At 43.5% G+C, this 14,361-nt stretch overlaps 2 protein-coding genes across 5 annotated transcripts in view; one reads left to right on the top strand and one right to left on the bottom strand.

Moving 5' to 3' along the window:
* Positions 1–1,573: 1,573 nt before the first annotated feature.
* Positions 1,574–6,602, bottom strand: ahsa1a (AHA1, activator of heat shock protein ATPase homolog 1a). 3 transcript variants are annotated; one of them, XM_013915998.1, is made up of 7 exons: positions 6,526–6,602; positions 5,724–5,908; positions 5,060–5,250; positions 3,712–3,794; positions 3,505–3,622; positions 2,224–2,300; positions 1,574–2,115 (listed from the first exon to the last, which is right to left on the bottom strand). In XM_013915998.1, the coding sequence occupies exons 2-7, from the start codon at positions 5,801–5,803 to the stop codon at positions 1,909–1,911; spliced, it is 756 nt and encodes a 251-aa protein (XP_013771452.1). In that variant the 5' UTR covers positions 5,804–5,908; positions 6,526–6,602; the 3' UTR covers positions 1,574–1,908. The 3 variants fall into 3 exon arrangements, with proteins under 3 accessions (XP_013771452.1, XP_013771450.1, XP_013771451.1); XM_013915996.1 differs by having other exon boundaries at positions 2,203–2,300; XM_013915997.1 differs by lacking the exon at positions 6,526–6,602 and adding an exon at positions 5,951–5,967 and having other exon boundaries at positions 2,203–2,300; positions 5,724–5,876.
* The window catches only part of vipas39 (VPS33B interacting protein, apical-basolateral polarity regulator, spe-39 homolog), a 12,048-nt gene continuing 3,710 nt past the window's right edge, over positions 6,024–14,361 (top strand). Inside the window, exons 1-6 of one of the 2 annotated variants that reach the window (XM_005753336.2) lie at positions 6,024–6,337; positions 10,998–11,090; positions 11,199–11,304; positions 11,401–11,538; positions 11,617–11,655; positions 12,102–12,166. In XM_005753336.2, coding sequence (XP_005753393.1) covers positions 10,998–11,090; positions 11,199–11,304; positions 11,401–11,538; positions 11,617–11,655; positions 12,102–12,166 — 441 coding nt within the window. In that variant the 5' untranslated portion in view covers positions 6,024–6,337. Of the gene's footprint in view, positions 6,338–10,708; positions 11,091–11,198; positions 11,305–11,400; positions 11,539–11,616; positions 11,656–12,101; positions 12,167–14,361 lie in introns of those variants that run through there. The other variant, XM_005753335.2, reaches the window with a different exon arrangement.

Here is a 14,361-nt window from a genome sequence, read left to right on the forward strand (position 1 = left end):
AGCGTAGGGTGTCATCCCGAGACTGCTCTAGGGAAAAATCTTCTGTGGGGTGCATAACCGGAGGCAGTGGGGCCTCTGTAGAGGTTCCCGCCACCTCCTCCCCCCCAGAGTCAGTATCAGTCGACCCAGTGTCACTGCTAAGTGCCGGGCAAACATTACACAAATTTACTGGTTGCGATTTCACCCAGTTTATTACCCCAGTAAGCTGTGGAACTGTGCCCAAAATGGGATGCGACATGCCTATCTCCGTCCTGCTGATCTCGCCTCCCCTCCCCTGAGCTGCAGACAACAGCAGCTGACGCTCTGAGGGCCCCCCCCCTGCCCGCAGTACCGGCGGCGGTCCTGCCGGCAGGTTGGTCCTCCGCCAGTGTTGGCCCCGGACGCAGCCAGCTCGCCGCCGTGTCCTCCAGCTGTCGAGCCCAAGTGAACGGCTGCTCCCCCGCTGACATCTGACTAGCCCGAAATCGCCTCCGGTAGTCCTCCGGGGTGAACCCGAGCCAATCCAATACTGCCCTGCAAACATCCTCAAAGACACCCCGGGACGCCGGGGGCAGGCTGGGCCGCCATCTGTGCCTCCCCTGACAGCAGCGGCAGAAGCCTGGAAGCCCACTCCTCCTCAGGCCACTGGCAGGCAAGTGCTGTGGCCTGGAATGTCTGCATAAAGATTAGCGGGTCCAAGATGACATGGTTGAAGTTCCCCAAGATTGCAATGAAGGCAATCAGGTGCTAAGTCTGTAACTGGGCTATGGCAGAGTGGATAGTGTCAGACGCAGCTGTGGGGTTGGCAGAGGGAATGTAAACAGGCTCCAAGTTCAGAAGGGTAAATTCCCTGTGCAAATAATACGACCTGAGTCCAACAGCGCACAGTTCAATGTCCGGACAACAAATCTGTTCTTTGATTGTTATGTGAGCAGGGTTACCCGCTCGCTGCACTGTCCCGGTCAGCCCAAACAGTGTGGAAGCCATTCACGGATGCGTTGTCATCGGGAATATCCTGGTGCTTCCCTGATTCAATGAAACACATCAAGCTACACTCCCAGTACTCCCTCTGACTCTGTGCTAGCGCTTTTACGTCATCCATCTTGTTTGCTAGTGACCGAACACTCCTGATTATAATAGGTGGCAGACACGGTTTGCATCTTCTTCTCTCTTTGAGCCTTGCTGTCTCCTTCTTTCTCTTCTTCTGTCCTCCACCTCTGCATCCTCAGTGTGTTTTCCTCCAGATTTCAGCTGGTACTTCCGTGGGTCTGAGGACTGAAAAGCTGGCTGGCATCAGGGCGATCAGCTGATCTCTGGAGTAAACCATCCGTGCTGTGTGTAGGAGCTGTGCCACGGTCCCATTCCTCAATAAAAGTAACACTTGCGCGGTCAGAAGCAGAACCAAAACTCTCGCAATTCACATGATTGAAAGGAAAGCTATTAAAACAGACGAACACTCTAAGTACAAAGTAAAGGACAAAGAAATAAGTAAGAAAAAGTTAAACTAAAGAGAAAAAACAGAAGGAACTGTACTGCATGCATGATTGACGTTAAAATGTTGCACCATGTTGACAGCAGCAGGACAAACACAGAGTGGAGAGAAGTTGTTTATTAACATCCCAAGTCAAAGCTTAAAAGAAGATTTTAAAGTCTTTGATTGGAACCTCTTGGGTACATTGTTCCTTTTAGTCTGGGAGTCACAATTTCAGGTAATGCCGGGGCCCAGTTCTGATCACCTGGTTAATTGTATTTCTGTTTTCATTGTCTGGTTTCAGTCAGTTTCAGGCCTAGGATTCATACTGAACTCGTAAAAGTCTGACACCAATTTTTAGCCTAGATTTGACCTGATTTTAATCAAACAAAGTTTTTCTTGCTGGCTGGTCATGACTCATTTAGATAAATTGAACAGGGTCTTTCATAGGGCGTCATTTATAACGTGTTCTTGTCTTTCTTGGTCTGTTCTGATTTCGTCTGGTCCTTCCTAGTCTGTTCGAGTACCTCTTGGCTGATGAATGTCCTGTAGAGTTCATGAGCGTTGGTCTGGAATGTTTCTTTCAGATCGAAACTGCAGGTTTGGTTACGATCACCTGTGGGACAGGGGGCGGTACTGGAGGAGCACTTGGGGGCGGGGCTAATCTGCAGGACAACACAGAAAAATCAAAGGTCAGCACTTCAACAGTGAGGCTGAACAGGAGCTAAGTCAGGACAGGAGGAGCATCCTACTTGGGTTTTATTGGTCTTAACCTCATTCTTCTTGGTCGACACAGATGAATGCTGCTTCAGTGCGTTGGTGGTGGGAAGAATCATTCCCTGACCAAACTCTGTGGGATCAGAGGTCACAGTTACCCCATGGGTCATCTCCCTGGCTGATCTTTACAGGTGTAAATTTCATAATGAAGCGTTTTAGGGACTGTCTCAGAGTAATGGCTTGCTGAGGGCTGAAACTACAAACGTTCCAACCACCAGGAGAAGCTCAAAACAGAGTACTAAAGCTCCACTTAGATTTAACGTGTTTTGCTCACATGCATTTGTAGTGGATGTGTCACAATCCTGGGTCTTTTTACCCAGCGTTTTGAGTTTTTGTTAATTTGGATGTTTATGGTTTATGTTTAAGTTCATTGGGTTTTCTAAGGTAATTTGTTTATTAGTTTCCCCTTAAGTTTTCAACCCCTGTATTAAGTATCCCTTGTCCTTTATGTGTTTCATGTCTTCATGTCTTTTGTTGTGACAACATGAACTTGACACATCTGCGTTTCATTATCTTTCCCATTTTATTTTGAAGAGGTTCTGTGTTCCTGTGTTCTATGTGTTTAGCTTTACGTTTCCCCTGTGATGTCGTTATCCTCACTTGTTTCCCCATGTGTTTCCACTTCCCTCATTATCCTCCTGTGTGTACTTAGTCTGTGTGTTTTCAGTCATTTCTTGTCAGGTCGTCTGCTGTTTTCACGTCATGCATCCAGGTTTTTTTTCCATGTCTCCATGCCAGGTTTCATGTTGAAGGTTTTTTCATGCTTTAATCTTAATTCACCCAGTTTAGTTTATTGTTTAGTTTCACCTTTGTCTTTTGTTTTGTACTTCTTTGCCAGCCTTAATAAACGGCTCGGTTTTGTTATTCCATGTCACGTTTCACATTCTGTTTTGGTCTGCATTTGAGTTCTTTTTCGCAATACATACAGTCTGCCTCAGCCAGACTCTGACAGGATTGCTGGGTGCTAGAGTTAATTGTAGACTCTGGTTGTCTCAGTAACTCACCCCCTCATATCAGCAGTATTCTTAACACTTTAGTATTCACTTCCAACTATTATCTCAAGCCTGGACCCACCCACCTCTCACTGCTGAATTTCACAGAACTTTAATGGTTTCAAGTTTCCACATTACTTCTAGCTTTTTCCTGTTTAGACCCACCCCTAAAAGGCTTTGATAGTTACTGACCGATCTACTTAAGAGACACAGAGGAGACACCCACGAACAGTTCTAAAAACTCCTTATGGTCAGAAACTGCCTGATGTCTTCTAGGTAACACACCTGATTTGAGCCGCTGGACATACTCGCCCAGAACCCTGCGAACCTCCTGGATGCCGGAGGTCTTCATGAGGTCCAGGAGAGGTGTGTTGGGCTGGTCTTTACAGAGAGCCACGCAGATCTGGATAGCAACATAATTATCAATACACTCATCTGTGCAGTCATCACTGGGTTGCAGGGTATGTGATCAGAATCAGAAGTCAAACTCACATCCAGGTCATCCTCGTTATTCTCGTCAGACAGGTTGGACACATCAATAGTTCCTCTGAACTTCACTCCCCTGCAGGACATCCCTGCACACAGAAAACAGTTGGCACTACAGAAAAAGAGCAACCCTATGTTAAAATCCCCGCTGTACACGTGGCTAGAGATTCTGGCAGTCATAGTCAAATGTATTCCAAGGGCCAGAGCGGGTGACACTGAGTCAAAATGAAACCTTTCATTCAGGATAAGAGTAGATTTAGTAGTTATAATTAATATCATCAGCAAAGACTCCTGGTTTACAATAATGGCTTACACAGCAGTGGGGAAGAACTCTTCAGTATTATATTTTTTCAATACCATGTGCCAACACAATGCAGAGCCACTGCTTGAACTCTACTCCCATAGAGATTGATTATCTTGTTTAAAATGTTACCTGATTCTGAAAAAGAAAGACTGAAATCAAAAGCACTTGACTCCCTGGTATAAATGAATAATGTGCATTTTCAACCAGATAACCTGTGAGCTAAAGAGGAAATGGTGTCTTGCTGATTTAGAAGATCTTCATTTAGCAGGAAAAATAATTTGTTGCTCAATAAAAGTAAAGCATGAACACCTGACTATTCAACACTCACAATGAAGATTCTTTACAGTTTTTCCCCAGTGACCACTGAAGTTAGGGTTAACGCTGCCACGTTGTGCGACGTGCTTCTAGATGAACTTTGGCTAAAAGGTTTAGTGCATGGGTCTCAAACCTAAATGAGCTATGGGCCACTGCTGGCACTGTCATCTTATTGGAGGGCCACTTCAGTGTTCAAGTAATACAAAACAAACAAATAAGAAAACACCCACAAATATTTTCTAAAATGTAGTGTTGTATTTTTAAATTTCAAATATTGTATAACAAGACAAAACGTTTTTTTTCTCACTCTTAACTGAAGCCCTTCATTGAACCACCAAATAAACACATCAGTACTCTCTACCTGACCAGACACATGGCAGCACTTCTACTATCATTTTGTTCATATTTAACAAATATGCAGACATAAGTGTACACATTAGTTTTTGACTCTCTCACTGAACTAACAGAGCCAATCCCTCAGCATATTTGTACTCTCTGCTCATATTGCCTTCATATTAAATCATTTTTGGCTTCTTAAATAACTCATTTTAACAAAAAAAAGTCACTTCAAGGATCAAACTGTCAATATACGGGGCAGCAAGTAGCCCCTGGGTTGTGAGTTTGAGACCCCATATCTACAGCATCTACGTGAAGGTTAAAGTCAGTCACATGAACCAAATTGAGATGGTCTCCCATGATGAATGGATGGACGACATCATCAGTGAGATCACTGACCCAGCCAGCTGAGACTCAGCTGCCACTCGTAGAAGTAGAAGAGCTTCCCTTTGCGGTTATTGATGGAAGCTTCTCCCTCCAGCTTAGTGACTTCGGTCAGATGGCAGACACCCTCAGGTCCCTCCACCTGCACACCGAGCAGCAACTGATGGAGGCACTCCAAGGACCAGGAGGACACATCTCGCTCTGTCCTGACCAGGGGAGAGAGGAGGGTCAGCGGGTACCAAATCACGCCCACCTCTGACATCACAGAGTTCAAAAATACCTCCAAACATATGCTGAACCAGCTGCGGCTCACATAACACACACTGAGAGTCTAAAATAGCTCATCCTACAGTATCACATACACACTGAGATCATTCTGGAAATGTCCTCTTCTTACTCAGTCATGACATTCAGGCTGTTACCATGGAAATGAGGCCAGTGCCCTCAGTTACCTGCAGGAAGCCCCAAAGATTACTCAAAAATTAACTTCTTGCGCGTTTTCTATCACTGAGCTGAAGCAACTTCTATAGCAACAGCATTACCTGAATTCTACCTTCATCAGTCTGTCTGTCTGCCACATGGACCAGTTTATATTTATTACAATAAATAAGTAGTAGTAATAATAATAGTAGTATAATGAGTACTGCAGTGATGGTAGCATTGATGAAGATGAACAGACCAGTGCCAGTTGTTGACGTTGGTGGCGTCAGCTCTCTCCTCTACTATCCATCGAGGATCTCCTTCACCCCACTTAGCCATCACGATCGCTGATCAATACAGGGCCAATGAGACACTGCTGCTCACACTGGTAAAACCCTAAGCCTGACACCAGCTGAAAAATGAAACGCCCACTTCCTCTTAGCACTGTCAAAGTAAAAGCACAGAGGACGTGGGACCGACAGTTACCTTGAGGCCAGCTGTGGGTCTTTGCTCCCAGATTGAGAACCAGCAGAGCTATACCTGCACGCTGCTCTCAGGTGATAATAACCTAAAGCCTCCCAGGTGGAAATAAATCAGCTGATGTCTGCAACCAATCTGTTGACAGTCACATCACTGATGCTGAATGTAACAGACCAATCAGATCCATTTTAGAAGAACGACTCCTCTGGTTTATGTGATGTTTTAAGACAATCAAATTAAAAAGAATATCTGTCTGGTTTCCTGCTCCTTTAATCGAATTATTGATTAGATCAAAAATGGACTTCCTGGTGCAGCGTACTACAGCTCCCAGCAAACTTCGCGCAGCCGGAAGCATCCTCCGTCAAAGAGAAAGGGACGAAGAAGCAGGTGAAGGTAAAAAAAAACAAACAAACAGCTGATTGATTCTCATCGATTATCAGGTTTACAACCAGCGGTTTGTGCTTGATGTCTACAGATTAGACACCTGCGGAGTGACGTCACATTCCCACCGTTTGTCACTAAAAACACTAATATGCGGATTTTTCATTTAGCTAGCTAATGCTAACATGCTAATAACAAACCTGCAGCTGTTACCAGAAAACGTGTCTGTAAAGGTTCTCAGTCATCCAGGTCATCGTAGTCTAAGGAGCTTGGAAAGAAAACCATCTGGACTTCTTTAAGTTGCTTGAAGACGTTTCACCTCTCATCTGATAAGCTTCTTCAGTTTGACCCTAGAACCGAAGAAGCTCCTCGGATAAGAGGTGAAATGTCTTCAAGCAACTTAAAGAAATCCAGACGCTTTTCTTTCCGAGCTCGTTACTAGAAAACGCACACGTGCATAGCAGATGTGGGTCCGGGATCAGGCTAACCAACACGGGCTACGGCAGACTGCAGCGCACTACAACTCCCAGCAACCCCGCGAAATTGTAGTGGTTAGGTGTGGGAACGAATCATATCTCACAATAATTTCTATTGAGAGCTTCAGTAGATTTTCTTAATGTACAGGCTGTGATCAGCTGATCTGCTGCTCTTTATGGATGTATACACCTGAATTCAACAAGATGTGAGCCGATGTTTCCTGAGTTGTCCTAGCTGATTTCATCCTCTACACTGACAGTACACTGTTTATGCTGTCTTTATGTTAGACACTATACAAACATCATCAACTGAAATTCATATGAATCTCTGCTACACTTGATGTAAGCTAACTGAAATGAAACCACAGCATCTGTGCACCTTTACTGTATCCACCACAGTGCAGAAAACTAACCTGTTTATCTTTTTCTCTCCCTGTGAAATGCAGCTGGACCTTTAGCTGTAACACACTGTGGGACAAACTGCACACAAACAGTTTTTATATGTTTGCTGATGTTTGTTGAGCTGATAGAAATGCTGCATTTCAAACTGCCTGACACTTAAAAAACGTTACTCCCTTTATGCTCGCTCCTCTTCAGCAGGGCTAGCTAGATGCTGAAGTACCGCAAACACAATTCATGGACACCCCTGGCGATGACTATGAAGGTTCGCAGTGATATAAAATAATTACTCCCCTCAGATGTGTTAAAACTAAAGTAAGGAGCCGTTTTGAAAATGTAAGGAGTAGAAAGTTCAGATATTTGTATAAAATGTAGGGATAAAAGTAAAAAGTTGTAAAAAAAAAAAATAATAATAATACTCAAGTAAAGTACAGATACCTGAAGATTCTGCTGAAGTATTTGTAATTCGTTACTTCCCACCTCTGGGCCCAGACTAGGTAAATGTGGAGGGTTCAGGAAGGACATCCGGATCAGGCATGCAGGCCATAAAAAATCAGATTTCCATACCGGATCGGTCAGGCCCGGGTTAACAATGACTGACTGGGTGCTGCTGGCCAGCAGGTGCAAACTGGGCTACTATTGGCTACTACTACTGACTACTATTGAAGATGAAGGAAGAGGAGAGGGAGAATCAGAATACTTTAATAATCCCTAAGGAAATAATGTTGTTACAGTTGCTCCAAGACAATAACAGTAACAGACTAAACTAAATTAAATAATATAATATATTACAATGTTTACAAAATAATAACGGGCAGCATGGTGGCACGGTGGTTAGCACTGTTGCCGCACAGCAAGAAGGTCCTGAGTTTGGTTCCACCATCAGGCCAGGGTCTTTCTGTGTTTTTGCACAGCATGTTCGTATTGTTTCGTGCCACCAGTCTCTCTTTATTCAGAGTTTTCAGACATAGTTGTCTGTGTTTCTCCTTTTCTTTTTTCTCCATCGTTGTCTTTCTTCTTTTTCACTGTCTTTTCATGTGTAACTAAGTCTCAGCTGTCAGATTTACCGCCTGGAGTATACAGAGTTCATTGGCTGAGTGGTATCACATGGGGTGGCTTAAGTTGCACCCAACTGGTCTGTGCATTTCTTCAGCCACTGAACCACTACCGTAAAGACCAGAAAATGCTGGACCAGTTAAAACAGAAGCACCCTATCAGCTTTGAAATTTTTGCCTTCTGTTTTTACTGGAAGTCCGGTTCCATATGGGACCGCTTGTGGGTGCAGCTCAGGACCCCAGTCCGCCTATTAGTGACCTCTGGCTTATGTTGACATTAAACGGTTCTCAAATTTAACTCCATATCCGTATTTCTTAGTTTTAGACCAGTGGCTTACTCTAATATGTTTCCCTCATTTAGTTGACTAAGAAATTAGTCACCATTGCTAATTAATTATATATATTTAATAATTAGGCAGCACAGTGGTTAGCAGTGTTGCCGCAAGCAAGAAGGTCCTGAGTTCAATTCCACCATCAGGCCGGGGTCTTTCTGTGTGGAGTTTGCATGTTCTCCCCGTGTTTGTGTTCCCTCCGGGTACTCCGGCTTCCTCCCACCGTCCAAAGACATGCAGTTTGTGGGGATAGGTTAATTGGATAATCCAAATTGCCACTAGGTGTGAATGTGCGAGTGAATGGTTGTCTGTCCTTGTGTGTTAGCCCTGCGACAGACTGGCGACCTGTCCAGGGTGTACTCCGCCTCTCACCCTATGATAGCTGGGATAGGCTCCAGCGCCCCCCGTGACCCTGAAAAGGATAAGCGGAAGCGAATGGATGGATGTTTACAAAATATAAGAAATAGCTCTAATGTATACAAATATATTCATAAATATCAAGAATATTAGAGACATGACATATACATGATTGACATTTTACTCTGACCTGTAAAATGTTGTTATTTTACTGTACAGGATGTGCAGAAGGGTGTAACTTCTGCATTGTGCATTAGATGGAGGAGTTGTACGGAGATATCCACAGGCAGGAATAATTTCCTGTGTCGTTCAGTGGTGCCTTATGGGTAATCGCAGTCTCTCACTGAGCGTGGTCCTGGGACTGGCCAGCACATCATGGAATGGGTGGGAGGTATTATCCAGCATTGTCCTTATCTTGGACAACATCCACCTCTCAGATACCACCCTAAGGGAGTCCAGCTCCATCCTCACAATATTACTGGACTTGGGGATCAGTTTATTTAGTCTGTTGGCATCTGTGACCCTCAACCCAACAGCATGGGATGGCACTGGCGGCAACAGACTCATAAAACATCCTAAGCATTGTCCGACAGATGTTGAAAGACCTCAGAGACACGTCTGGCCCTTCCTGTAGAGTGCAGTGGTGTTTTTAACCCAGTCCAGTTTATTGTCTGTGTGTACTCCAAAGTATTTATAGTCCTCCACAAAGTCCACATCGACTCCCTGGATTGAAACAGGGGTCACAGGATTCCTCATCCTCCTAAAGTCCAGGTCCTTCTGAGAGGGCATGTTAGGACTAGGAGGCAGCGAGACAGAAGGAAAGGCAGGAGTGTGTAGGTGAGAGTAGGACTCTAAGTGTTGGGACTGTGATGGGAAAGGGAAAGAGGGTAGATATACTATGAGAGACCAGCAAAGGCCAGGAGCAGTGGAGGTGGATTCTGCTGTACCTTGGTGTAGATGGAAAGAGAAAGAAAGTAGTGGTAATGTTCGAGGTAGAATATGTAAATAGGGTTGTGGCAGTAAGGAGAGTCTGAAAAAGGATCATGATTTTGAAGCTAAAAGTCAAAAGGTGTGAAGTGGTAGAGAGTGTTCCCACACGGTTAGCGTGGTGATTGGAGCGGACTTTAAAGGATATGTAGGTGAAAGGAACATCAGACAAATGCTTTTCTTTGTGCACTCGTGCTACAGTCAAAGCTGATTTCAGTTTTTGAGTGGGAAGAGAAAAATGGTGGCATGGTCTACAGCTGCTGAGGGGTGGGGATATGGACAGGCCTTTAGATTTGAATGCACAAAAGCACAAGAGCGCGATGGTAAAGAGTAAACTACATTCAGTAAAGAAACAACTGCATTATTCTGTTAACACAACATCTGATAACATCTGCACTGAGAGCATGCTAACACAAAGCTAGCCAAGAGCGCAGAGTGATGTTAAAGCTGAGTTGTATGCAGACCCGAACCCAGCAGCCAGAGCCTGAACTTCATCATGTAACAAAGACAGTAATGAGCAGTCAGGCTGCAGCGTCTGTTTCTACCTGTCCATGTGTGTACTGTAGAATCACCCTGGCAACCACTCTGCAGTGTGCTTTGGCCGATTTTTGGTTTTACTTTGTGTTTATGTGTAAAAATTGTATCCTCATTAGGATAGAGATCTGTGTCAGGTTTATACTGACAGTTGTGTGACAGTTGTTTCAGGTCATTTCTGGAGTAATGAAAAAGTAATGTAACAAGTAGTGTAATAAATTACTTTCTTTAGCGAGTAATTAAGTAACGTACTTTATGAAAAGTAATGAGTAATGTTTAACAGATTTTTTTTTGACCAATAACATAATAGTGCTAATAATACACACTGAAAATGAAAAATATGAAAAGCTTAGCATATGCTGAGACAGTGTTTCTCACTGTGCGCCACTTCCTGACCTGTGATCTCATCACATGATCAATAAGGAGAAAAAGAATGACATCATGTGATGCAGGCTGTGTCTTACCAGCTAATAGCTTCCTTCCTTTCTGTGTTGACAATTTAAATAAAGAGTCACTAACTCTTTATGTCCAGATGATTAAGAGTAAAGTTGACGAGGAAGACTACTGGCACAGCTCCAAGTTTAAAGCGTTCACCTTCGATGATGAAGATGATGAGTTAAGCAGGGTAAGACCTCCAGAACCAGAAGCCAGAGTGAATTGTTCTAGCCCTGCATGTGTGTCATTGACTTGATGTGGCTCTCAGGTATGATTTTTAGGTGTTGTTGTCTAACAGTTGAAGGAGTCTCGGCAGGCCGTAAACAATATACGGCGGCTGGTGGAGGAAGACGATGACGAAGATGATGTCGAGAGGGTCAGCTGGAGTGGCGAGCCAGTCGGCAGTAAGACCCCTACATTCTCCTCATTGGTCACTCCTTTGGAGAATGCTGAGATTTGATTGGTTATAGGGTGGTTACCTGTCATACTTGTGTCCACAGGTATTTCCTGGTCCGTTAAAGAGACAGCTGCCTCCAGTCAGAGGGCAGATAGAGAGCCTGCCTTCCCCAAAATTAGCACTGACACGCCATCGATCAGTAGGAGCCAATCAGGATACTCGCTGAGCTCTCTATTCAAAGGTGAGGACGGTCACATGACTCAGATAGACCGAAGCCTGATCATGTGATTCACTGCAGTTGTCATGTGATTCTGTGCAGGAAAACCTAAGGTAGGGAACTTCCAGACCTTCAGTGACGGTGAGTCCTCAGATGACACAGGTGGTGTTCTTATACTTTTACGATATTTCACCTAGTCAGGGTCATGTATATCAGGGTATATAAATGAATGGTGATTGGATGAATATGGGATGATGTTGAATGGTGATTGGATGAATATGCAATGATGTTGGTTGGTGGTTGGATGAATATTGGATGGTATTTAAAGGTCAAATAATGGTTGTATAAATAGTGGGTGATGATTAGATGGTGATGGATGATGTTTGGATAGTGATTGGTTGATGGTTCGATTAATAATGAATGCTGATTTGATGGCGCTTGGATAATGGCTGGGTGAATACTGGTTGACTGATGGTGGTTGGATGTTGTTTGGTGGTTGCATGGTCATTAATGATAGTCAGATGATAGAGGATGTATGGTGGTTGGATGTCTCGCTCAGACTGACATTTGTTTTTTGGGGTTTTTAGCACTTACTGACTCGTCTGTCAGGCTCTACGCTCCTGAGCTCCGAAAACCAAAGTCTGAGTACAAGGTAAGATTACCCTGGTTAAATAGGGTGTTATATTTAGTAATCTAATTACTATGGGTGTGTAATATGGCTGTTCAAATATTGTGATAACTGTTAATCTCATTACAGTTATGCTTCAAAATCCAGTTACTCTTGGGTATTCTGATTACCCATGAGTAATTCAATTGTAATATCATTAACCTGATGTAAGTTGATGTGCACGACTAGTCGACTGGACAACTAATCTTCACTGTTGTCACTAGTCGGTACCAGACATATGAGTCATTTAACCTAGTTGTTTTACATTTGAATTAATCCCCACTGCTGGTAAATAGTTGTGTCCTAATCTTATGGAACCATCTGCCACCAGGTGAGAAACGCCAAAAATCAGCCTCATATTTTAGTCACCACTGTTATTTCTAGTTCTTTTAACCCTTGTATGGTGTTCGGGTCTGTGAGACCCGTGTTCAGTTTTTGTCAAAAGAAAAATTAAACAATTAATTATTTTTTCACGTGTAAATGTGTTGTGTCTTTCCACTCACTCCACTTGATTATAACTGATTTATTTATAACATTTTATATAAAAGAAAAACGAGAAGCACATTAATTCATAAATGTGATCTAACAAAGGTAAAGGGAAAAAATTAACCATGTTTGCTGTTCATATGTCTTGTAATTGGGATGAAGTAAACATCTGTTGAGTAATTTAACATAAAATTGTTTGATAGTGTTAATTTGGAAAGCCAAAACTCTAGCGGGTCCACCAGACCCATGAACACTGGCTGAGTAACAAAAATACGAACACCACACAAGGGTTAAAGGCAAAAGAGTGAGATCACAGACAATCCTTAGCGATAGGGCGAGGAGTTCAGTTGTTTGGGAAGGATTTAGAGTAGAGTCGATGCTCGTCCACATTTAAAGGAGCCAGTCGAGGTAGACACCAACTGGGTAAGGTGGTCCGACCAGGGATATCCTGCCAGGAGGAGGCCGCTGTGTACACCTGAGACATGGGTCATGTTTTGTGAACTCAAAACATGTTTTAAATAATTTGGATTCCTCAAAACAGCCACCCTTTGCTTTGCTTACTGCTTTGCACACTCTTGGCATTCTTTCGAGGAGCTTCATGAGGTTGTCACCTGAAATGGCTTTCCAACAGTCTTAAAGGAGTTTCCAGAGATGCTGAGCACTTGTTGGCCCTTTTGCCTTTGATCTGCGGTCCATCTCATCCCAAACCATCTCCATTGGCTTTTTAGGTCATGGTAAATGGTAGATGGACGGAGTCTTATATAGCGCTTTTATACTCTGTAAGGTTTTCTGACTGATGAAAGGTGTGACGTGTAACTGTTTGCACAGACCATTTTTTGAAAAAACAATTATCGGATTCATGAAGCTGAACTTAAATCATGCATAAATTATTAGTATTTATTCAGGTTTGGATGTATGCGTTTGTAAAATAGTTATACTCTTGCTCAGATTGCTTCCAATTTTTGTGTGGATTGACGTACGTTACACACAAATCACTGCACACATCTGTAAATCTTAGTTTATGCTTTTGGGTCATGTCGTACGCATTTGCAACCCTTTTGTGGAAAATTCCTCTCCGTATTTAATCACCCCCCTCTTTTCCGGTCAGAGTGAATTTTTAAACCAGGCTTGAATCAGGGCCATCCTGATACGCATGAGGAGGAGCTCACTGATGAGTCGGAAACAATATTTAGTGTTGATTATGTTCACAACGGAGAAAACTGCCTGGCTTTTGTGTGTGGAGCCAAACATGGTGACTTTCCTCACACCTGTGGAAGGTCGGCTTATGCAAATTTGAGTCCACATCTGCTGGGAGATCGCATCTGCAGAGGCCCAGCATTCATCTGTTGATCTATTGTCACTGTACACTTTTTTGTTTTTGCACAGCATGTTCGTATTGTTTCGTGCCACCAGTCTCTCTTTATTCAGAGTTTTCAGACACAGTTGTCTGTGTTTCTCCTTTTCTTTTTTCTCCATCGCTGTCTTTCTTCTTTTTCACTGTCTTTTCATGTGTAACTAAGTCTCAGCTGTCAGATTTACTGCCTGGAGTATACAGAGTTCATTGGCTGAGTGGTATCACATGGGGTGGCTTAAGTTGCTCCCAACTGGTCTGTGCATTTCTTCAGCCACTGAACCACTACCGTAAAGACCAGAAAATGCTGGACCAGTTAAAACAGAAGCACCCTATCAGCTTT

Source organism: Pundamilia nyererei, unplaced genomic scaffold, assembly GCF_000239375.1.
Source record: "Pundamilia nyererei isolate P.nyererei 1_Seehausen unplaced genomic scaffold, PunNye1.0 scaffold00421, whole genome shotgun sequence".
NCBI classification, from domain to species: domain Eukaryota; kingdom Metazoa; phylum Chordata; class Actinopteri; order Cichliformes; family Cichlidae; genus Pundamilia; species Pundamilia nyererei.

Excerpts from the sequence above, each read along its gene's own strand:
- ahsa1a (XM_013915996.1), bottom strand. The coding sequence starts at position 5,803 with ATGGCTAAGTGGGGTGAAGGAGATCCTCGATGGATAGTAGAGGAGAGA. Across the intron at positions 3,795-5,059 it reads GCTGAGTCTCAGCTGGCTGG|GGATGTCCTGCAGGGGAGTG; the intron begins GTCAGTGATCTC and ends TTCTGTGTGCAG. Across the intron at positions 2,301-3,504 it reads TGTCCAGCGGCTCAAATCAG|AGTTTGGTCAGGGAATGATT; the intron begins GTGTGTTACCTA and ends CTGATCCCACAG.